Here is a 23550-nt window from a genome sequence, read left to right as displayed (position 1 = left end):
CCACTGGCTTCTTTGAGCTTTATTTCTCCAACCACATACTTTCTTCTCATGTTCATACTTCTTCATCTTCAGGACAGGAAGTACGCATTGCTCTATGTATCCCATAGCTAGCTGCAAGTTACTCAGGATCCTGTTCCTAACAGCAGAATAACCTCTGTGGATTGAAGGATGCTAATGGTGACTGATGCTTTTCCCCATTTAAGTAAATTTTTCTGCAACGTGGAGTTTGTTGGGTATTACTATAAGAAGGGTAGAGACTGGGCACCTGGGTGGCCCAGTTGGTTCAGCAACTGCCTTTGGCTCAGGTTATGATCCCCGATCTCCTGGGATCGAGTCCCACATTGGGCTCCCAGCTCCACAGGGAGTTTGCTTCTCCCTCTAAGCTTCTCCCTTCTCATGCTCTCTCTAAAATAAGTAAAAAAATCTTAAAAAAAAAAAAAAAAAAAAGGTTGAAACAACTGCAGACCAGGTCTCCCACCACTTACCCTAGGACTCAGCAGATGTCCAAAAATCTGCAAGCACTTAGAGGACTTGTCACTAAAGTCTAAATACATCTCAAGGAGGAAAGGAAAGGAATTAGAATAAGTTTTGAGCTGCCTGCTCCACCTAAGAAGTACAAAGTCCACGTCAGATCCAAAGACTTCCTGATTATTCATAAACACATGCAACACAAATATACGTACGTAGATACATGCACACACACACACTTACACACACATAACACATACTGAGATAACAGTGAAGGTTATTTAAATGAAAACAGTAGCCTGTAATTTTTTAGAGACCAGATTACCAATATCTAAATTTAAAATATACATACCCTTTGACCTAAAAAGTACAGATGTACTTGTTTGTATAGATGAAGTCAGTGCAGCGTTGTCATATGCAAAAGATCCCTAGATAAGGAACTAGTTAAACATATTCACTCACTGAAATACTGTGCTGCTGTTAAAACTAGACTACACACTTCTCCAAAAAGTAGAAGAGAATAATTTCCACCTCATTCCATGAGGCAATATGAAACCAAAATCAGGTAAAGATACCACCAGGAAAGAAAACTATAGACCAATGTCCTTTAAGAATACAGATGTGTGGGGCTCCTGGGTGGCTCAGTGGGTTAAAGCCTCTGCCTTCGGCTTGGGTCATGATCCTGAGGTTCTGGGAGGTTCTGGAATGGAGCCCGCATCTGGCTCTCTGCTCAGGGGGGAACCTGCTTCCTCTCTCTGTCTCTCTGCCTACTTGGATCTCTGTCAAATAAATAAATTAAAAAAAAAAAAAATACAGGGGCACCTGGGTGGCTCAGTGGGTTAAAGCCTCTGCCTTCGGCTCAGGTCATGATCCCAGGGTCCTGGGATCGAGCCCCGCATCGGGCTCTCTGCTCAGCAGGGAGCCTGCTTCCTCCTCTCTCTCTGCCTGCCTCTCTGCCTACTTGTAATTTCTGTCAAATAAATAAATAAAATCTTTAAAAAAAAAATACAGATGTGCAATAAAACGCTACCAAGCCTATACCAGTAAAGTAAAAAGAATTCTACACCATGACAAAGAGATTTATTAAAGGAATGTGAGGTTGGTTCAATATATGAAAATCAGTGTAGGACAAAAGTCATATGACTATCTTATTAGATGCATAAAAGGCATTTGGCAAAATCTAGCACCCTTTCATGATAAACATTCAGCAAAGAATGGAAGGGAACTTCTTCAACCTGATAAAGGACATCTATGAAAAACTCACAGAAAGATTGAAATAGATAAATGACTCCATACATTCTGGAAATGGGGAAGAAAAGATAAATACTCCTTTCAGGAGGATTTCAATTAATGTAGAAGGCTCAAGGGAAATAGAAAATCATTAGAAAACCACAGTAATGGGGTGCTGAGTGGCTCAGTCAGTTGAGCAACTGACTCTTGATTTCTGCTCAGAAGCCTACTTGGAATTTTCTCTCTCCTTCTCCCTCTGCCACCATCCCCCCTGCAGCCTCCTCCCCCCCCCCAAACTCTCTCTCTCTCTCTCTAAAAAAAAAAAAAATCACAGTAATAATTGCTATAGTCAGGATCAATGGATGGATGCTAAAATTAGTGGAACAGGATAACTTTCATCGTCTCAAAAAACCTACCTCAAGATTTACTGATTACTATGGTGATTTTAACAGGAGCATAAATTCTTTGGTAATTCTCCCTCCAGGAGGTTTAGTCTCTCTTTTTTTTTTTTTTTTAATATTTATTTATTTAACAAAGAGAGAGAGCACAAATAGGCAGAGAGGCAGGCAGAGAGAGAGGAAGGGAAAGCAGGCTCCCGCTGAGCAGAGAGCCCGATGTGGGGCTCGATCCCAGGACTCTGAGATTATGACCTGAGCCTAAGGTAGAGATCTAACCCACTAAGCCACCCAGGTGCCCCTAGGCTCTCTCCTTTTAAGTGGGGGCTAGGTTTAATAACTTGCTTCTAACAGAGAATGGAAAAATAAGAGTAAAAGAAAAATAAAGTGATCAAAATTGGGTCCCCTGGGTGGTTCAGTCAGTTGAGCATCTGCCTTTGGCTCAGGTCATGATCCCAGGGTCCTAGGATTAAGCCCCATTTGGGGCTCCCAGCTCAGCGAAGAGCCTGCTTCTCCCTCTCCCTCTGCCATCCCCCCACTCTCCCGCAACTGTGCTCTCTGACTCTTCTCTCTCTGTCAAATAAATATAATAAAATCTTTAAAAAGAAAAAAGAACTCAATGTTTAAACTATCTAAATTAGGGGCACCTGGGTGGCTCAGTCGTTAAGCAGCTGCCCTCAGCTCAGGTCATGATCCCAGGGTCCTAGGACTGAGCTTCGTATTGGGCTTCCTGCTCAGAGGGAAGCCTGCTTCTCCCTCTCTCACTCCCCCTGCTTGTGTTCCCTCTCTTGCTGTGTCTCTCTGTGTGTCAAATAAATAAATAAAATCTTTAAAAAAATAAAATAAATTACCTAAATTAATTTTCCCTTCAACTCCCTTGGGCACATGTTTACTGTTACCTAGAGTCTCTTATTGTCACTCACAGCAATTATACTATGACCTTGCTGTACAACTACAAGGTAAGAAAGACAAAAAAATCCTTCAGGAGGGCCTGGCCAACAAGGCTGAGTCTACTGAGCAAAGGACAAGTTAGCCTTTTCTTAACTTTCTCCATCCCCACCCTCCAGCCTTAGATGGGGTGCTTTTGTAGAATTTTTAGAGCTTGGAAGACAAATGTCTAGGCCTTCCTCCTGTCCTTGGCCCATGCTCTCAGGAGAGCAAAAAGCAAAAGACTGAAAGCAGCAACTTTTAGGATGATGTTGTGCCATGGTTCTCTGTAGCATTTCTGGGTATTATTATAAATCATAAATTTCAAATAACCTTAATTTGGATTCTGGTCACAAGGTCTGTGGAGGAGGTGGTCTAGAAGGTACTTTTAGAGCCCTTGCATGAGACACATGAGAGAAGATAGAAGCATGACCTATGATTAAAACATCAGTTGATGGAATTTCTTATATCTTTATCCTCCAGCTGAGGGAGACCATGGGGCACTAGTAGAAATAAGGGAAAAGTCTCTCAGATGATCTGTCCACGAAACCTGGAATCAGGGCAAAGTGAGAACAAAACTCAGTACCCCTCAACTCCCCAGTTCCTCAAAATTCATTTCTTTCTTTTTTTTTTTTTAAAGATTTTATTTATTTATTTATTTATTTGAGAGAGAGTGAGAGAGCATGAGAGGGGAGGTCAGAGGGAGAAGCAGACTCCCATGGAGCTGGGAGCTCAATATGGGGTTTGATCCCAGGTACTCCGGGATCATGACCTGAGCTAAAGGGAGTCGCTTAACCAACTGAGCCACCCAGGCACCCGTCAAAACTCATTTCTAATCAGAGTGCAGTGGTAGTTCTCTGAGAAAATCCTACCAACTTAGAACAAAATCTTGAATCCTGGCTTATCATATACGAGTCCTTGAGCTTTGGGACATAGAAGACCTTGAACTTTTCCCTAACTTTTAGAAAGAGTCTCAGGGAACTTCCTCCCCCATAAGATAAAACTATAGGAAAACAAGATTCTAGAACTTAAAAGGATCGCAGTCCATGGTGAGTCCATGGGTAGGATTGTTCCATCTCTCCATTTGTTTTAATCTTCATGAACTTCAATTTGAGAGCTACACTTTTGGGGTTTCTTCCAAGAATGCAAATTACTATTACTGACAAACATGTGCAAGTCAAGTGGCTGCTGCCGCCTAGTCAGCGGCTGTGAAAGCCAGGAGTCCCGTTCCACTCAGCGCCCCAGCTTCTCACCTCTCATCTGGGCAGTCAGTTCCGCACAGAAGAGGCTGCTTCTGTGGGAGGAACTTAATGTTCTCTCTAAACGCCCTGACTGGGGGGCACTTTCAACTCACTCCTCCTTTTCTTAATCTTTCTTGACTAAGTGAGATGTCTTCAGCACTCTGTTCAAACTAAGTGCCGGCCAACATCACTCGTACCTCTTCCTGCCAGGAATGGCATCTCAGGACCCTTGGACCAGCAAATGACACAAGACTTCTAAAGCCTGGTTTCAAAGAGTATCTATGAAGAACTGGTTCCCTTTCTTGCAGTTCTAGTAAGGACTGATGTTAAATCAGAAAAGAAACATGAGGACATCCATATTCTTCTGATCCACATCCACATCAGAACACAGGCAGACTGCACTGGAGATTTTCTGACACTTTATTTTAAAAATTGAATCAAGAAAGGAGCCACTGGTGTCTTCCGGCTTTGCATCTCAAGCACAAGTGGGTGGGGCATCTTTACTCCCAGGACAGAAAGTACACGTTGCCCAGTGTGTCTCCCACTGCAAGCTGCAGGGTAGAGTCGGGGCCCAGCCAAGGTTCCAGGCAGCTGACAGCCGCTTCACACTGGAACAGACCCAGCTACAATGGGGAACAAAAGATGGGGAGGTGAAGGATACAAGCCTAGGGCCTCCTTACTAATTCATTTTTCTCTCACATTAATGCCTTTTATTTAGAAATAGGTTAGTTGCATATGATAGCAAGGATAGAAGAAAACGGAATTTTGATCTTTTGTGCATTCTTTTCCCAAGTTTGCCCTCTGTGACGTTCTTTTAGCCCTCTTGCACACATACACACTTACCAGCTGCATACTGGGTCTCTCCCACAGCTTAACATCTCTGTCCTTTGAAGCTGTCACCAGCAACCCAGGCAGCACATGGAGGGCTGTGACAGAGCCCGAGTGAATCTTGGAGGGAAAGGAGAAGCAATGTGGTGAGCTTTCAGTGGGCCTTCCTTTGTCAAGGAAGCATCCACCTGTCAGACAGAGAGCCTCCTCCCCTCTATTTGTGACCCATGCCTCTAACGCACCTTTCTACGCTGCTGAGTCCTCAGCTGTGGGGGTGGGGACCAGCTATCTGTGCTGCTGTCTTGCACAGATGGGGCTGTCTCTGGAGTTGGGGTTTCAGGCATTTCTGTTTTCTCCCAGAGGTTGCCTGTCTCCCACTCTCCTTCAGGGGTACACTTGGCGAGTTTCCACAGCATCCCATCAGAGCTGGCACACAAAAATGAGGACTCTGCCTCATTTCAAGGACAGAGATTAGAGCTAGGTTCCTGGCTTCATAGGACCCACCGTCACCTACAAGTCATCTCCAGACCCTGTGGGTCCTCCCATCCCACTCACCAGATTCCGGTTTGGCTTGGGTTACCAACACGTAGGTCCCAGTAGGATTCTCCAGGTTCGGCTCAAACTCGAGGCTCTCTTGAAACTCTCCTGACTCCTTCTGCCTCTGTGAAAGGATGGCTCATTTTGTTCAGCCTACTCATAACACTTGACCCTATACAGCCAAAGCAACTGTTTTAGGCTCTGGGCTGGTCAGCATTTTTTTTTTTTTTAAGATTTTATTTACTTATTTGTCAGAGAGAGAGCACAAGCAGGCAGAGTGGCAGGCAGAGGCAGAGAGAGAAGCGGGCTCCCCTCTGGATAAGGAGCCCAATTCGGGACTTGATCGCAGGATCATGGGATTATGTCCTGAACCAAAGGCAGCAGCTTAACCGACTGAGCCACTCAGGCATCCCTGGTCAGGACTTTCTTAACTGTGATTTAGACATAGTAAAGAGTGTGAACCCTTTTTTTCTTTTTTTAAGATTTTATTTATTTATTGTGTGAGAGCGAGAGAGAGAAAGCACACAAGCAGGGGGAGCAGCAGGCAGAGGAAGAAGCAGGCTCCCCACTGAGCAAGGAGCCCAGGACTCCATCCCAGGATCCCGGGATCATGACCACAGCCGAAGGCAGAGGCTTAACCAACTGAGCCAGCCAGGCATCCCTAAGTGCACAAATCTTAAATGTACATCTCAAGGAACTTCTGCATATGTATATATCCGTGCAATCACTGCCCAGGTCAACATGTAGAACATTTCTGTCAACCTAGAAACTTGCCTTCGTGACCCTTCCCGGTCAATACCAGAGCACCCCCACCCTAAGAGCTAACAATATTGAGTTTTGTCACCATAAATTAGTTCCATCTGTTCTTTATGTGAATGAAATCATGCAGTATGTACTCTTGTGTCTGACTTCTTTCACCCAATGTAATATCTATGAGATATGTCTGTATTGTTCCAGACACTAGTACTCACAGTGGCAAGACAAGAGAGACATGAGGAAAAAAACAATTAAGAAAACTCCTACATTGATGGTTTCCTGTGATTTTTTTTTTAAACACTGGAATCCTTTTTTGTATCGGTAAAATATTACAGGGAAGCTGAAACCCACCATAGAACGCTCTGAAGTAGAACCGCTCCAGTTGAAGAAAGAGAAGGGAATTTGGAACCAATGCCTTTCCCTTCCTCTTATCCTCAACCATGGCCCCGAGGTTTTAAAAGTGTTTTAAAAATGTTTTAACACACACTCAAATCAGACTTACTAAGAGAAAAAGGCCTCTAGTTTCCACTGACTGCAGGACAAACACACCATAGTCCTGATGGGTGGACAACAACATAGCACCTTCTGAATAGCGGCAGCTCCTGGTTTATAACAAAGAAAGAGACTGAACCCATGAACACCTCCCTGTAAGACCCCAGGGTTTTGTTCTAAGTTAGACCCAAGTTCAGGGTAACCACGAACCCACTTTTCCTTTTTCTGTAGCCTGAGAGAAAACAGCTTTTTGAATCCTACCAGATTTCAGAAGGAGCCTCCCCTGGTTTCATGCACTGTAACCGCAAACCCGCATCGGCCAAGATGAGGGAGTGACCGTCTGGAGCCAGGGCCACACCTGTCAGGAACCCTAAGTCCTCCTGCAGAATTCGGTTCAGGTGAAGACTGCAACTCAAAAAAAGTACAAGGACAAAGAAAGACTCTATTTTAGTCCGCCTCTCTCAGGCTCCTTGGCTCCCCATGAATTCCTCAGGAGAGAAGTACAGAACACGATCAATTACCTTCCCTACAAATTCTCTTCCTCTTTCTATTTTTCTCATATTAGTATTCATCATCACCATCCCCTTACCTGCTCAAATGAAGCATCTCTTGGCTTCTTGTCTCTTCCTTCCCTCCTGACCTCCAACTGATTAATAAGCACTGTGGATTCTACTTGCCAACACCTGCCTAAATCTCTATCCCTCCTTCTCATCCTACTGCCTGGCTCGGGACCCACACTATTCTTCCCTGGACTAGAGCAACCGCTGTGAAGGTGGCCTCCCTGCCTGTAGTATCTTTCTACTACTACCCATCTTCCATAACACCACTGAAGTCCTCTTCCTAAACTGCAGCTAATTATTCTCAAAATCCTTAACACTGTGCCCTCTACAGCCTTCCCCCAGTTTATCTTTTCAATCCAATTCCCCAAAACCCCCACTGCCACTCTCACCAAGAAACCAACGTCTCGGCTGTGCCAGAATATACCATGCACTCTCATGCCTCCTTGCCTTTCGTTAATACTACTGAAACACCATTCCCTTCCCTTAAGGGTCCAGAGAACTCCTACTCATCCTTAAAGCCCAACCTCAAATAGCAACTCTTTTGGAAACTATAAATTTCTCAAATTCTGAGAATTATAGATCTCTCTCTTCCTTATAGTACTAATCACTCTGCCTGTTGCTGGTGGTTGACTTCAGTGTATATTCCTCTACTGTGCTCCTAAATTAAACGGTAACTTCAATCTGGTTCACACAGCCTGGCTCAGAGCTTAGTCTAAAGTAGACACCTGATAACTATTTAAGTTGACATGAAGGGGAGCCAAAACAATTTCCCAAGGACTTTTTCCCACTTACTAACATCCTATTGACCTAGTTCAGAAGTAGGGGTGGAGTGATTTGCACAAAATCTATAACGAGACCATCGACATATCACATTGACCCAGCTGCCCCCATCTCACCTGAAATTTCTGGGTGTCGAACCCTCCTGCAGGTCCACGTGCCACTCACTGACCTTTTCATTAGCACTGAGAACAATCAAGGTGTGTGCCGAGTACCACACCAGAGCACTGATGTGGCCTGGAGCCTGGGGAGCATGACACATCCATCTCAGTATTCCTGAGGAGCCAGGGTTAACCCTCATTGCCTCCCAGCCACCTAAGCACACCCCAGTACATGTACAACTGGGGCAGAGGTCACACAGACAAGGACCAAGGTTGACCCAATTCACCTGTGCTGTGGCCACAGCCTTAGCTTCATGCCACAAAGTTAGTTCCCCAGTTCGATTCCCAGATGCTGCCACAGAACCATCTGGGGCCCAGGCCACAGCAGTGATGGCTACAGGACTCCTGGGTGTGTATGTGTCATCTGGAGAAGGAAGTAGGTGATGCATTAGAAGCTAGACCACTCCTGGGACACGAGGAGATATCAGGCCACCCTTGACCTTCATGGTCCCACGAACACACCCCTCTATACACTGCCTCTCTCCATGCCTTCTCACCTGCTTCCTCGGGTACCTGCCAGAGCCGTACGGAACCATCCTCTGAGGTGGTCAACAGGAGGCCTGAGGTGTCAGAAACTGCAGCTGCACTGATTGGGCCACTGTGTCCCAGGAGGGTGTGTGTTTGAAACACCTAGGAGGAAACGACAGAGGTGGGAGAGCAGGGGCTCCGCATCATAGGGGGTTGTCCTGCTCTGCCCTCTCCACTCCATCCACCCCAATCCTTTCAGGGAACTCACCAAGAGCGGATGCCACAACCGTGTGGCCCCATCCAGTCCAGCGGTCACCACTAGAAGCTCTGACCCAGGCTGCCCAGCTGAGAAGGCACAGAGATGAAGTCAGAAGAAGGGGAGAAGCAGGGGGGAAGGGAGGAAAAGGGAACTGGCGTTTCCTTACCTGCTCGGGGCTCCAGGGCAGCGGCACAGTGACTGATCGGTCCTGAGTGAGCAGGGATGCTTGTCAGCTCCACACCCTGATGGTCCCACACTTTCAAGGTCCCATCTCGGCCCACAGACACCACATGTTCTTCCTATCCCAGAGCACAGGATCAGACCAGAATCGCACCGAGCAGGACGAGGGGAGTATGCCTCCTACCACAGAGGTGAGGGCTGAGTACTAAAGGCCTGGGAAATGTCCAAAAGCATGGAGAACTTGGGGATACAAGCTGCGTGGCTCAGGACTGCAATCCTGCACATAGTCCAGACACTGAGCCGCCCTCTCCCTCCCCTCACACCAACCCTCCATCTCAATACACTCATCCTGCTCTAATTCAGGCCCGAGCATCTCATTCTTTATACTTCTTTTGCCTTTGATATTAGATACCCAATGCACCCGTCTCCCAAAGCCTCCTTAGCCTTCCCAGGGCCCCAGTGAGTTCTCTGCCACCTCCTCACCACGGCCACCACGGCGCTCACAGCACTCTGATGACCTAGGAAGTGGCCAAGCTGCTGTTGCCGTCCTGGGTCCCACAGCCCCACAGAGCCATCACTGGAGCAGGAGACCTGCACAGTCGGAGGTCAGAGGCGTGGGATTAGCAGCATGTCTCCAGCATTTTTGTATATTGATAACGTGGGCACAGGGTGGGGTGGGCATTAAGGTCGGTGAATAAGAACATTGGCTGTTGGCGCCTGGGTGGCTCAGTGGGTTAAGCTGCTGCCTTCAGCTCAGGTCATGATCTCAGGGTCCTGGGATTGAGTCCTGCATTAGGCTCTCTGATCAGCAGGGAGCCTGCTTCCCTTTTTCTCTCTCTCTGCCTGCCTCTCTGCCTACTTGTGATCTCTCTCTGTCAAATAAATAAATAAAATTTTTTAAAAAAGAAAAAGAACATTGGCTGTGCTGGGTTCAATTCCAAGCTCCACCGTCCTTTACTTTGTGACCTTTGTCAAGTTCATCTCTCTGCGCCTTGGGATTGTCGTCTAGTCAATGAGGATAGTAACAGTTTCCCTATTTGCTGTGGCGGCTGCGGGGCTGATACACCTGCACCTACATGAAGGGCTCCCTGATACGTACTGAGCACTGAATACACAGTGGCTGTTGTCCCTGTTAATTCACAAACTGTCAGTCAACAAACCAGACAAAGGTCTGCCTGCAATACCAAGGAAAGATGCAGCTGCCCAGCAGGCAGGGGCAGAGAGCAGCCTGTGACAATTCTAGTCAACTGATTCTCACTCCTTTCTCATCTCTTCCTGAGAACAAGTGTGGGAACTGTGCACAGGAAAACTAGGCTTCACCAACCTTGAGTGCATGATCTGAGGGGTTTTTGTTTTTGTTTTTGGTTTTTTTGCCTTAGGACCAAAGAAAATACAGCAGCATCCTCTCACTGCAGGAATAGGCACTCTAAGCCTTTGGCGAGACAGTTCTGTGTTCTTGTTAAGAATGCGGGCTCTCTTATGATTAGTGCTTCAGCCTCATCACTTATACGACCTTGAAAATGTTCTTTAATCTATCTGAGCTCAAGATCCTCATCTGTGAAATAGTACTGTCTACCTCACATGGAGTTGTAAAGACTAAATGAGGCAAGACGTATGAAGAGCTTAGTTCAATTCCTGACACATACTAAGTGCTCAATAAATGTCAGCTATTACTATTATTATAAACAGGTGTCAGAAGCAGGATGACTTGGGCTGTATGGTCCTCCCCCAGGAACCCTGCTGGGCCTTGCCCCACCCCCATGGCTTCCCTTACCAGTAGGTTGTTTCTGGTCCAGGCACAGCCAGTGACCCAGTCACGGTGACAGGCAGAGAAGGAGCAAATCAGAACAGGGGCTCTGGGCATCCGCACATCCCAGCAGAAGAGATTCTGGATAGGTCCCAAAAGAGGGAGCAGTCAGGACCAGAAGAGGGAGGTAGGAATATCAGGGCCATTTCCGGCAAGAAAGTTTAAAGGAACAGGGATTATTAGGGAAGGGATGGTGGAAAGAGGTGGCCTAGGGGGTGTGGTAAAGCAAAATGCCTCGGGAGCCATGGGAAATGGACTGTTGAGGAATCCAAGACCCAGAGGGGCTGTGGGCTCAAGGAGGGAGCACCCCCATGGCTCACCCGGTCCCTGCCCCCGGCAGCCAGCCTGCGTCCATCGGTGCTGAAGCTACAACAGCTCACAGGACCCTCGTGTTCCCGGAGCACAGTGTCACAGGGAAAGTCTTCTACTGTCTGTGCCAGTGTCAGCAACCGCCTTGGCCAGAGCCGCACTGTGAAATCTTCTGCATTGGAAAGAGGGAGAAAGAAAGATTCCCTGAAAGAGGAAGTGAGACAGGACCCCAGAGACAAAGGCAAGCATGCCGGGTGAGGGTGATGTCCAATGGCAGTGAGTCACGGGCTGTGGAGCACGTGAGTGACAAGGGTCAGTCATCATATGAGGTCACAGGACAGGAACACCAGGCACTCCCAGCTCTGGCTCTTCAGCTGCCCAACTCCCTGCTACACCTCCAGACCCTCCTCTTCTCAAGCGACCACTATCACTTGGACCAAGTCTCCTATCTGGAGAGGGCTAAGACCATTCTGCATTTTCACCTCAACATCTCTCTCCTCCTCCTAAGGGAAACCCATCCCCATACACAGCAAAGTCTCCCCCTGGGCAGAAACTCCGAGGATTCCAGCAATTAACAGAGGTCCGAGAATCAGGGTTAGGAAACAAGAAGAAACAGTGTAGATTGATGATGCAAGAGAAGTGCCTTTACAAGTACTTTGAAAGTTTTAAAAATAATTATGTATGTGTGTGTTTCCTATACACGTACACATATAAATTGAGGGAAGGCACAAGCATATTTGAAAGGAAGCTGCCCAATGCCCAGGAGTACCTGAGGCAAAAGCCAAGAGTTCTTTGGAGGTGGCCAGTCCCAACACGGGCTTCTGGTATCTGGACAAGAGCCAGAGGGACTGAAGGGAACCTCCTTTCAGAGTCCAGCCTTGCAGGGACCCATCTTCTGCACCGCTCACCAACACCTCAGGGCTTAGCCAGACCAGTGCAGACACTGCCACATCTAGTGCCTGACACTGAACCCCCTGGGAACCTAGAGCATGAGGAAAAAACAGAGTGAGACACTTGGAAAGGGAGTTCAGGGTGGGGAGGCTCTTTTCAAAGGCTCAAACACCCCACCCCCTCTCTCTTCAGCACCTGAAGCGATTTTGTAGATCCTGATGCCATCTGCTCGGTACCCAACGGCCACCCGATCACCATCTGGGCTGAGAGCCACAGAGAGGGCAGGAGAGAGAGAAAGGGAACCCAGGCATCCCCGGGGCTGACCCAGAGATCCAGACCACACCTGAACCTGAGGGCCAAGAACAGGACTTAAAGATATACCACTTCTACCCCCAGAGCGAGAGCCACCCCCATTAAAGTCCTCCTCCTCCCTACAGGGCTCCCCCCTCTTCTCTGAGAGTGGCCCATGCATAGACTGCACCCCTCTCCCTGTAGTTTGCACCAGCGAAGCCCCTCCACAGGGTCCCCAACAAAGGCTCCACCCTCACCCCAATACCCCTGCCCTCCTCCCTCCTCCTAATCCACCACCAGCCTTTGCCACCTGACCTTGCCATCCTCTCCGGCCGTCAGTAACTGGCGCCCAGCACGCAGGAAGAGGGCAGCAGCCACAATGCCATGGTGGGCTGGGAAGGCAGCTAGCCGTGCCCCCTCATGCCAGGACCACAGTTCTACCGTGCTGTCCAACCGACCCACAGCCACAACCCGCCCAGGCACATTGAACACCAAGGTACGGACAGAGGCTCCTGGGGCTCCCAGTTCCTACCCAAGGAAGTAGAAACAGAAATGTGAGAACCTGCTCTCAAAACAAGCCCAAAGTGAAACAGAATGTGGATCCATAATCCCGTATCTTCCACTCCTGCCCTCTTGGCCTTCCTGCCCCAGGGCGACGCAGGACTTCTCACCTTGGCAGCTTTGAGCCCATCCACATGGAAGAAGCTGAAGCTGCCAGCCCAGCTGCCCACAGCCATCACCTGCCCCTCTGGGTGGAAAGCAACGCAGTTCAGGGGCCGGGGACATGTGTGCTGGAAGGCCAGCTGCCCACGTACTGTGTCCCACAGCTGAAGGAGAGAGAAGGGGAGAAAACTAGGTGCTGAGTACAAATGCCTAAGCCTCTCAAGCCCGGAGGCCATCTTGTCCAGCCCTCTGCCCTCAGCCTCCCCCAGGCACCCGGAAAAGCCTCCACCAGTCCAAGCAGTCAGCAGCAATGCCACACTAAGAGAACAACTTTGTGGGGATGACTTGCATTTAGGGCCACTTTGACTACCACTGCCCCTTGGTCATTACCTTTAGGCATCCCCCTAGGCACACGGTGGCCAGCAGCTGGCGGTCCGGGCTTAGGCAGCAGCCAGTGATTTGATACCGGTGAGCACTGGTCTGGAACACCCTAGCCCAGGGAGACAAAGTTAGGCTTCTGGGAGCCCCTGGCCTCCCTCCTCTTTCCCCTGCCCTGGGGGCTTCTGACAAGCAGGGAAGACTCTCACTCCAAGAACGGGAGGGGTCCCTTACCGACAACCTTGTTGCAGGTCCCAGAGCTCCAGAAGCCCGTCAAAGGCAGTAAGAAAGAGGGCACTGTCCGAGAGGAATGAGCAAGAGGAGACCCCATCACAGCCGCTCACCAAAGACTTCTCCTCCTATGAGAACGAGCAGGGAAGCATGCTCGGAACATTCCCCTGAACCCCAGTGTCCAGCCACTCCAAGCTCCAACCAAAAAGGAGGCCAAGGCAAGAAGGGATAGAGAAAGGGTGGTCTTCTGGCCCCACATCAGGAGTTTTGGGCTCCACTCCAGATGTGGGCCAAGCCTCGGTTCAAGTGGGGCCACATCTTCTCCCTTATTCCCAACCCCATATGCATCCCCAAGTCACAGAAGATTCCGAGGAGTTTGTGTATGTATGCATGCATATATACATGGCAGTAGGAGTTGATATGGGTGGGAGGCAGAGAAAGGGAGTGGCTGTGGCTGTGGGACCCACCTCTTCAGCCTAATCTGCTGTTACCTTCCTTCAAGCACCCTCTGCTGCAATCATTCCCAGAAATTTCCTGGAAACATTCTCCCCTGTGCCTTTTACTCAGCTGGAATGTGTGCCCTTGCCTGTCCCATGTTCTCCTGGAGGTATCCAACTCACTCAGCTCTTGTCTATATTACACGGTTATGTTTTGGTTCTTTTTCACCTTGTATATCTTATCTTTCAACAAAATGGCCACTTGGTAGGCAAAGATAGGTGTGCGCCTGGAGATGCTTAGTACAGTACAGCCTTAGTACAGCCCTGAATGGAAAGGTGTGCAGCAAATATTTGGCAGGTATGACTGATTTAATACCAAGCCTTTGATTTCATGTGAGGGAAACGCAAGTTGCTGAATCAAACAGGGTGATAACAGACGGGGCTGGCTTGCTGAGGTCTTCAGGACAGTTTGTGAGGCTTTTTCTAGAGGCAAACTCTGCCCACCTTGAGTGTCATACCTGCCAGGTTCTCAGGTCCAACAGGTAAACCATCCCATTGCCAGTGCCGACAGCAGCTCTTTGCCCACTGGGGGAGAGGGCCACCGCTGTGGGGGATGAGGAAACTGCCAGAGATAGGCTGGAGCTAGATGAAGAGTAGGAAGAAAGGGAAGAAACTAGGATTTCAGGGAAGGAAGGGACCAGGAATTCACACTTGCATTCCTGTGCCTGAATCCCCTTCTCCATGGTGACTCTCGTCTGACTTTTCTTCTCTAGTTTCAGAAAGGGCTGTGGCTTACTCTCTGGCAGGCTTACCAGTACCCAGGGCCATGGACCTTACCTCTGCTGGCCTTCCACAGTGTGGGGTTTATTAAGCCATCGTAGCATGTGCTGGAGGCGCCATCGCTGGGAAAGCTGTGGGGCCTGGTGGCAAAGAGGTGAGTCCAGGGGCTGGTTGGCTGCCTGCTGGGGCAGGAGCAGGGGGTACTGGCTGAGGACAGGAGCCTGCTGTCTCAGGAACGTGTGAAACATGGCAGTCTCGGTCTCAGGAAGACTTTGCTCATCTTCAGGGACTGAGGAAGCTGTGGGAAAGATGCAGAGCATCACTGGGGAGCCAGCCCAGAGCCCCATTAACCCCAGTACCAAATATAGTCATATGATGTGTCAAAATGTTAAGTCTTGAAGCATTCTGGACCTACATCAGGAAGACCCGTTAAACGTACAAAGCCTTAGGCCCCACTCTGGACCTAGGGAACCAGAATCCGGGGACCCAGAGATCTGTAACTTGAACAACGTTCCCAGGTAATTTTACGCCTATTAAATAAAGTTTGAGAACCGTTGGTCTGAGAGCGGGGCAGATCCCCTGAAAATCACCTCCTTACCCTCTTGGACTTTTCAGCCTGGAATAGAAATTTAACTGTTCTTTGCATTATACCTCCCGCCCCCCACCCCCAGGACACCCCCTGTGAACACACCAAGGAGGCCCGTATCTCAGAGAAGCCACTGACTTATCTCACCATAGAGGGCATGGGCTTCCAGGAGCTGAGAGACCAGACCCAGTTCCAGGTGTGCAGCCACCACATGGAGATTGGTGAGGAATTTTGCAAGAAGGCCACGGTTCCCGCTCTGGAGCTGGGAAGATCGGATGGGACTCATTAGGATGTGAAGAGGCAGGTGAGAAGGAAGAATCTAGCTTTAGACCCTCTCTGTGCAGCCAGGACCTCAACCTAGGAGCTGGGACAAAGGACCTGGAGGAAGAGGGCAGGAAAACTGGACGGAGAAAGGTAGAGAGGGGTGGCAGTAGTGGTGGTCAAGGGAGAATGGTGTCTCAGAATAGTCAAAGCAGGTGCCTGGGAGAAGGTGCCTATGGGATCTGGAGACTAACCAGGTGGTAAGGCAGATCTGCCAGGGCCTCAGGAAGGCAACTTCGGAAGGTGTCTGAGGCATCAGGGTCACAGGTCTTCCAGAGCTGAGCTGCAGGTATGGGTCACAGAGTAGACCGTGAGACAGGCTCAGTCCTGAAGCAGCTCCAAAGATCGCATGGCACAGGTCACAGCAAAAGCCATCCACCCACTGGGGTGGCAGGTGAGGGCGCCAGCCAAATGGGAGCACCAGTGGGTGGTCCTGGCTTCCAGGCATCGGCCCCACCCTCAGTCTCCCGGGGTCAGTTTGGGCCAGTTCAGGCCCAAATCACCTGCGATGAGGACGTGTGCTGTCTTCTCCAGCCGCCTCTTCCCATATCGACATTTGGCTGCTGTCCTCAGGGGCCCGGCAGGGAGGCAGAGCCGGGCACCAGCACGCTGGAGAGGGCCCTCCCCTAGCAGACTGTTCTCATGTGAGAAAGAGAGGGCAGGAGAGGAGAAGAGGAGGCCTGTCAGTGAGCACCTGGCATAGCTGTGGGTTCCCGTGCCCATCCCATTGAGTGGTAAATGGAAAGGCAGCCCATTTAGAGCCTGGGAGACAGGTGTCAGGGGCTATATCCAGGGAAGGGTGGAATGAAGAAAGGCTCACACGGAGCCCGGGCTCAAAGACAGGAAGGCACAGGAGGCTGGTGGGAGTCCAATTAGGGGCAGCTGTACCTGCGCAGACTCTGGACGAGGTAGGCAAATGGGCCCATGGGGTAGGGGTCCCCACTGTTGCCAGCAGCCACTGCTTCTTCCCAGCTCTCAGCCCCCCTGGGAAGTATCCGCCATGCACTCAGCACTCCATGCAGCTGGTCCACAGTCAGACCTAAAAACCCCAGCTCTCTGAAGCTCTCACCAAACCATCCCATGACACCCGGTCCTCCTCCCATCCCATGACACCCGGTCCTCCTCATACCCATCCCATGACACCCGGTCCTCCTCATACCACTCACTGAGACCCCAACTGAGCCAATGTCATCTAACCCCTGCACACTCTGTCTCCCATACCACCCCAACCACTGACCACTACATGTGGCTTCAAGGGTGGCCAAGGCTTGGGGAAGGACATCGGGGCCATGTTCTTGCTCCAGGGTGCCCAGGATGTGCTGCAGCAGCAGCGGGACCGTGGAGGGCAGGGTCCGGAGTCTCTCAGACACCTGGGAGAAGGGGGAGACTAGGCTTCAGTCAGTCTCTTCTTCAGAGAAGAGGCAGCTTTCATGGTAAGGAGGGGAGTGGGCAGCAGGAGGAACTGTGGGAAAGGATGAGAAAAAGAAGAGAAAGCATGGGGGAGATCCACCCCAAGGGGGCACAGGATGAAGACAGGAAAAGTAGAGGGATAGGGGTGAAAGGAACCAAATGAAAGAAGAGGAAGTGGATTAGGACTGAAAAGATGAACAGTGAGGGTTTATGCTTCCAGCCAACCTGCTCATAGAGCGTGTAGAGCCTCAGATGATCGGTGACCAAGCGCAGGTAGAGCGGCAGGGAGGACCCCCGCTTGACCAGCAGCAGCCGCATCTGAGGAGACAAAGGGGACTCAGTGCAGGGAGCAGAGAGCAGGACCATGCCTCCTCTGAGAGTCCCCAGCAGGCATCACCTGATGGCCTCACCTCAGAACACAGCCATCCCTGCCCTCCACTGCTATGCCAGACCCTCTTTCCGGAAAGCCGCCCATGGTTCAGCCTAGCCCACCCAGTAACCACAGCCTTACTCCTTCCCTCATCAGGACAGGCCCCAAGAGGCCATTCACCAGGGGGAAAAGGCTGGCTGGTATTATAAGGATTCCCAGTTATCAACAGCTTCCACTGGCACAGAGCTCCTTCAGAAACCAAGGAGCAGGGCTGCACGGGGTCCTCACCCCCACCACCCCTGGCCTACATCCAACCTGGTTGTTAAAAGGTGACTCCTCCAGCCGTTTCCCGTACAGAGCCAGCTCTTCTCTCACCAGCCGGGCCCGGGCAGAAGGCTCCAGGGGCCCCAGGGCCACCACATGGGCACCTTGGCTCTGCTCAAGGGTCTCCCCCAAGACCGCATCAGTAGACACGCTCAGTACCAGGTGCACCCTCTGTGATATTTGGGCAAAAGGAGAAGGAGGTGGAAAGAAAAAGAGCAAGACCATGTTGGAGTGGCCCCCTTCCCCACTACTGCATCCCACCCCGTTTCCTTCTCACACTCACCGAGGGAAGGGTCTTTGGGATCCAGTCTGAGACCGGCTGCCCATGCTGACCCACCAGCCTGTCAGCCCCATCGATGATCAGCACCAGGGTTTGGCCACTTTTCAGGGACTGAGCATACTCAGGCAGCAGCCTCTGCTGGAGCTCCCATACCAGGCCCCTGTGTGTGCAGGGTAAGGACTAGTGTCAGCAGGAGAGGAAAACATACTGGTGGTGTCATATGGGATCAAGAGGCTGGGCTAATGGGGGATACACACCGGTAGGTGGTAGGGAGGCTGCTTGGCTTTTGCAGTTGGTTATGCAGATAGGCACAAAGGCGTCTGAGCAGGGTGAGGGCAAGACCCTGGTCTGGGCGGGCCCCTGAAAAGTGGAAGAAGACTAAGGGGACCACCTTGGCCCCGTTGGGAGCCTGCAAGGCTGACACAAGAGATGCCTGCATGGGAAGCAAAGAGAAAATATGGTTATGTTTTCCACACACAACTCCCTGTGGCCCACTTCCTCTGCCCACACAGCATCCCTTTCCTCCTGCCCAGGGCTCTGAGACTATATACCAAGAAGGCCGTCTTGCCCTGTCCCGACTGCCCAGTCACCAGGCTCAGCTTCTCTCGGTGAAGCATTAGCTGCTTCACTGTGTCCCGAAGAAGGTGCGGTCGAGCAGGACTCGGTGGGCTCTGCAGCTGCTGGAAGGTGGCCTGGACCAAGTCATCATCTGGGACAGAGACTGGCTGTTCCAGCTGGGCGCCAGGCTGAGGGCACATGGGCCAATAAATGACAATATTTCCATGCCCGTAGAACTCCCATGCCTGAAAACTCACAGAGCCCCCCCCCCCCCCAGTTACATCCCATCCAGGACTACCCAGACCACTCCCTTCTCCACTCACCTGGCCATAGGTGCCCCTGCTCACCTGCAGGTAAAGCTTCTGGATCATATTCCACACGTCCTGCAGAACCAGCTGCCCAAACTCTTCCAGCCCCCCAGCATAGGGTCGGCCAGCTGCCACACCCCCCCACTCACAAGGGTATCTGTGGGCAAAGTGAGCACAAGCAGAGTTAGATGGGGCCTAGTTCCCCTCCCCATATCTCTCCCTGCAGGGGCTCTCTACCTCCCCCAGCTCACCTGCGACAGGTAATCCCTTGCTGTCTGCTCAGGAAGCTCTTCAGTTCTGAGATCCGATGTGCAGCCTCTTCAGACTCAGAAGTAAAGTCAGGTTTCCATGCATCTGGTACAGAGCTGACCCCCAAAGAGACCCCGAGAGTGGTCTACACTCAGACCCCAACCTCTCTTCACCTCCAACCATCAGACCTGGCTGTGGTTCCCTGAAGCTCCCCAAGTGGAGATTGTTGGGCCGATTCCACGTTAAAACCTGTTAAACCCCTAGGGCCTGCCTGGGCCTACTTAGCCTTAGTGACTCCATGTTGCCTAGGTAGCCATTTTATTGTTTAATAAATGCTTCAGCAGTTACTGATACCGGTTCCAGGTAATAGTTGCTAAAACACATACCTAAAACAAGGCCATTTTGTTGTTTAATAAACGCCTCAGCAGTTACTAGTATCGGTTCCGGGTAACCGTTACTAAAACACACAGGTAGGAGACATCCAATCAGCCAAAGCCACATATGTAGATGTCTGTGGTTGTACCCTATAAAACTAGCCTGTAAAACGAAGGGGTGGTCGCTCTCTTCAGAGGCGGCCCTGGCCGGTCAGTCTGACTTCTAATGCTTGACATAGAATAAAACTTAACATAACTTTCACTTTACATAACTTTCACTTGTTCCCCTGGCCGGTCAGTCTAACTTCTAATGCTTGGCATAGAATAAGGCTTTGCATAATTTTACTTTGTCTCAGTCTCGTTCCTTTGATAATGGACCCAACAGAGATCTCCTGGCTTCAGAGGCAAGGCTAATGTGGTGCTGTGAGGCCAGCTATCTGAGCCCCATGCACTCTTCCAGCCTCCCCACTCCTGTACTCTGAATGCCAGGGAGAAAAGACATGGCCACTGAGCCGAGCCCCAGACACAACAGCAGGTACCTTAGGAAGCTGGCATCCCGGAAGTAGATGAGAGCCTGGGCAGAGGGCTGCAGGCGCAGGCCCCGGTCCAGGAACTGCATCACCTCCATCTCTGTCACAGAGCGGCCTGGAGGGTACCGCTGGGCCTGAGGGGAAAGGGCAGAAGACAGGTGGGTTCAGTCCCGAGTCACACTAACCCCTCCCCCCAGACCTGCCAAGATCCCAGGGCTCCAGCATCTCAGTAATATCCCTCCCTCCCTCCCTCCAGATACAAGCCAATAAAACACAGCTAGTAGCTAACATTTATTGAATGCCTGTCATGTGTTGAGCATTTTTAAAAACAGATTTCTAATTCTCATAGTAACTCTGCAGTATAGACACCACTGGTCCTCTTTATTATATGGGGAAGTAGAGGCTGGATTAGGGTAAGCCATGTCCCACAAAGTCACACAGTCTGTAAACGACAGAAGGGACATCAGGACCCAGCTCTGATAGCAAAACCTAAACAGACCTCCCCTCTTACCTCTCACATCCCTTGGCCAACTGAAAGATACTTCTCAAAGGAATCCCCTCATCTAGGACTTGGCCACTTGCGCAGTCTTCTGCCTGGGATTCACTTCAACTGTCAAGGAGCTGCCTGTCCATAGTCCCAAGGTTCCTGACACGCTGGGGTTTCTCTCCACCCCTGCCCAAACTCCATTTCCTCCCCAGACCCTGCTCCAGCCCCGCTGTCTGCCTTACCCAGCGGAAGTGAGGATGGTCAGGGAGGTTGTAGTTTGGAGGAACGTAGCCATAGCGGGAGCCCAGAATCCCCACAAACAGCTGCGAATTCTCCACCTCTCCCAGACATACTTCCAGTTGTCTGCAGACATGGTTATGGAGGCATCAGATCAGGGAATACAGGCACAAATAGGAAGACAGGGCCATGGCTCAAAGCCAAGGCAAGCTGCTCTCGTTAGCATCCAAAGAGCTCCCCCTGCCCTAAGCTTTCAGCCCTCCTTGCAGCCTCCACCCTACCCACGTGAGTTCTACCACACAAGCCCCTCACCCCTGACCTGGCTCCCCTTCCCTGTGGCCCCTTCACCTGTTCCTATGGGTTTCCTCCTCAGTGATGCCCCAGCGCAGGTCAATGGCATGAAGGCTGATGTGGTGGGGTGTTGCTCGGGCCTGCAGAGCTGGCAGTACGGACCGTAGCAGCAAGTCCCGCTCCCCGTGCATGTCCCGGAAAGTGGAGGAAATGAAAAGCCGGATGCTGCGCCATCTGGGTAAGCAGAGGCCTAGGCTCAGTCTAGCCTGGCTCACCCTAGTGCACAAGCTGGCACAAGTAAGGTCTGATGGACAGCAGTGGCGGAGGGGGTGGGGTGTGCAGTAGGCCTCAGAGCTCTGGAACGTAAACCCTACTTGCCATTTCTCACACACCCTCCTTGGTCAGCTGATCATTAGACACTTACTATTCGCCTCCCATGTGCTCGTGACAACACGGTGAGGAAAGCACAATCATTATCTCCCTTTTACTAATCAAAAATCTAACGCTTCAAGAAATGAAGAAAAACAACTAGCCCAAGATTCAAGCTACTATTTGGCCAAGCTGTGATGAGAAAGCCAGAGCCTCTTCTCCTGAGCCCTATGCCTAAGCCCGCCTCACCCTCTGACCCCCTTCCCCAGTAGAGAGAAGAGTTGGCTCACAATGTGACAACTTCCTCTGGCAGAGGAATCCCTACCTGGGAAAGAGGAAGCATACCTCAGTGAGTAGAACAGGAGTATCTCAACAGCCAGAAATGCAGCCACCTGCCCACTGCCTCTCCCAATTCACAAAGGTATAGAAACATAGACCAACCGAGGCTGGGAAATCGGAGCCAAGGGGCATAGAGTGTTCTCTTCCAGTGGCCGGAGAGATAGGTCGCCTGTCTTTCCTGGGGGTGGTGGAATCTTGAATATTTTGTCCATTTGGCCCACATGTTCTAGAAGACGGGAGGCCCCACGCTCTGCAATGAACCTGACATAAATGTGACCAAATAAATAAGAGTGAATACCAGAGGCAGAATCAGATCTTCCAAGGGGGCAGGGGACAAAGATACAGCTAGGGAAGGTCACCTAGTTAACCGGAGCTCCTTAAGAAGACAACCATAAGCAGTTAATGTAGACTTAAAATAACCAGGATGCAGAACCACCAGGATAAAGGAAGAGAGAAGAAACCCAGCTCTAGCCCCTCCTGCTATGCATGCTTATCACGGGCTTTCTTTGGGCCAGGAGCAATTAGGGTGGTAAAGGTGAAGATTTAAGGTTAAAGATTAAGGCCATCCCAGAACTTCATCAGCTCTGTATCAGCAATAAAAGCTCCCTGGAAAATCAGGAATGGGCATGAGTCTTCCTAATAGCAGTTGATGCCAGTGGAGGCATATAAAGGAAAATGTTGGGGAGAAAACAAGTAAGTGAGAGAACATGGAAAAAAAGACAAAGTAAAAAGATTTCTGTAAATTTGGATTCTTAAATAAACTTAGCATGAGATTTCCTCTGGATCAAGAATGAACAGAGACCACAAACAATGAATAGAAATAATATGGCCAACTCTTGAGTTGTTCCCTTAAAAGCAAACAGTGCAACCTTGCCCGTCCCTTATCCTTCTGCCTCCTAGATGTAACACAAAGATGAGGGCTGGAGCTAGAGCAGCTGTCTTGAGCCATGAGGTGAAAGCAGAATATTTGAGGATGATGGAGCAATAAAAGGTGACTGAGCCCCTCTAACACTGTTGCTGCTATACCAGGATGGCTGCAGCAGAGCAATAAGCTTCTATATTGCTTAAAAAAAGAAGTAAAGGGAGTAGAAGCCAGGTAATCTCTGAAAGATGTTCTAACAAAACCCCCAACCCCTTCGGTGCCCATTCAGTACTCACTTCAGTATCCCATCAGTGTAGCCTGAGAGTGTCACGCTGTTGGGATTCGAATCCGGTAATCTGGCAAAGGAAGAAGCAGCCACTAGCCATCAGAAACAGTGCCAGGAGCACAGAGTCACTGCCCTCTAGGATGGATACCCCAACTCTGCACTTTGAATAGGGTTATGTGCTAGGCTGGGGCATGGAGCTAGGCTAAAGGCTTCAGAGAAGGCTCTAGTACTTAGGCAGAGATAGGGACGTGCTTGGTGAGTCCCAAATTTGGGAGGGTCCCAAATTACAGTAGGGGTAGAGAG

The 23550-nt window shown here is 50.3% G+C and overlaps 1 protein-coding gene across 4 annotated transcripts in view; it reads right to left on the bottom strand.

Moving 5' to 3' along the window:
• Window positions 1–4663: 4663 nt before the first annotated feature.
• The window catches only part of TEP1 (telomerase associated protein 1), a 39434-nt gene continuing 20547 nt past the window's right edge, over window positions 4664–23550 (bottom strand). For 2 of the 4 annotated variants that reach the window (XM_046007919.1, XM_046007920.1), the window contains exons 17-55: window positions 23258–23317; window positions 22202–22360; window positions 21449–21625; window positions 21106–21226; window positions 20386–20510; window positions 19475–19588; window positions 19263–19380; window positions 18909–19103; window positions 18615–18790; window positions 18361–18517; window positions 18069–18248; window positions 17609–17701; window positions 17211–17343; window positions 16862–17012; window positions 16477–16607; window positions 16168–16256; window positions 15800–15914; window positions 15124–15364; window positions 14805–14928; window positions 13853–13977; window positions 13631–13730; window positions 13249–13404; window positions 12893–13105; window positions 12482–12635; window positions 12165–12377; window positions 11407–11567; window positions 11054–11167; window positions 9763–9870; window positions 9266–9398; window positions 9109–9185; window positions 8870–9002; window positions 8600–8736; window positions 8331–8455; window positions 7136–7279; window positions 6885–6984; window positions 5645–5750; window positions 5332–5537; window positions 5105–5209; window positions 4664–4884 (exon numbers count right to left, since the gene is read on the bottom strand). In XM_046007919.1, the coding sequence (XP_045863875.1) occupies window positions 4762–4884; window positions 5105–5209; window positions 5332–5537; window positions 5645–5750; window positions 6885–6984; window positions 7136–7279; window positions 8331–8455; window positions 8600–8736; window positions 8870–9002; window positions 9109–9185; window positions 9266–9398; window positions 9763–9870; window positions 11054–11167; window positions 11407–11567; window positions 12165–12377; window positions 12482–12635; window positions 12893–13105; window positions 13249–13404; window positions 13631–13730; window positions 13853–13977; window positions 14805–14928; window positions 15124–15364; window positions 15800–15914; window positions 16168–16256; window positions 16477–16607; window positions 16862–17012; window positions 17211–17343; window positions 17609–17701; window positions 18069–18248; window positions 18361–18517; window positions 18615–18790; window positions 18909–19103; window positions 19263–19380; window positions 19475–19588; window positions 20386–20510; window positions 21106–21226; window positions 21449–21625; window positions 22202–22360; window positions 23258–23317 (5392 nt within the window). In that variant the 3' untranslated portion in view covers window positions 4664–4761. Of the gene's footprint in view, window positions 4885–5104; window positions 5210–5331; window positions 5538–5644; window positions 5751–6884; window positions 6985–7135; window positions 7280–8330; window positions 8456–8599; window positions 8737–8869; window positions 9003–9108; window positions 9186–9265; window positions 9399–9762; window positions 9871–11053; window positions 11168–11406; window positions 11568–12164; window positions 12378–12481; window positions 12636–12892; window positions 13106–13248; window positions 13405–13630; window positions 13731–13852; window positions 13978–14804; window positions 14929–15123; window positions 15365–15799; window positions 15915–16167; window positions 16257–16476; window positions 16608–16861; window positions 17013–17210; window positions 17344–17608; window positions 17702–18068; window positions 18249–18360; window positions 18518–18614; window positions 18791–18908; window positions 19104–19262; window positions 19381–19474; window positions 19589–20385; window positions 20511–21105; window positions 21227–21448; window positions 21626–22201; window positions 22361–23257; window positions 23318–23550 lie in introns of those variants that run through there. The other 2 variants (XR_006818653.1, XM_046007921.1) reach the window with 2 other exon arrangements.

The sequence above is a fragment of the Meles meles genome, chromosome 6, assembly GCF_922984935.1.
Source record: "Meles meles chromosome 6, mMelMel3.1 paternal haplotype, whole genome shotgun sequence".
In the NCBI taxonomy this organism is placed as follows: domain Eukaryota; kingdom Metazoa; phylum Chordata; class Mammalia; order Carnivora; family Mustelidae; genus Meles; species Meles meles.
The sequence above is the reverse complement of the archived record's forward strand: the minus strand, read 5'-3'. Positions and strand labels throughout refer to the sequence as shown.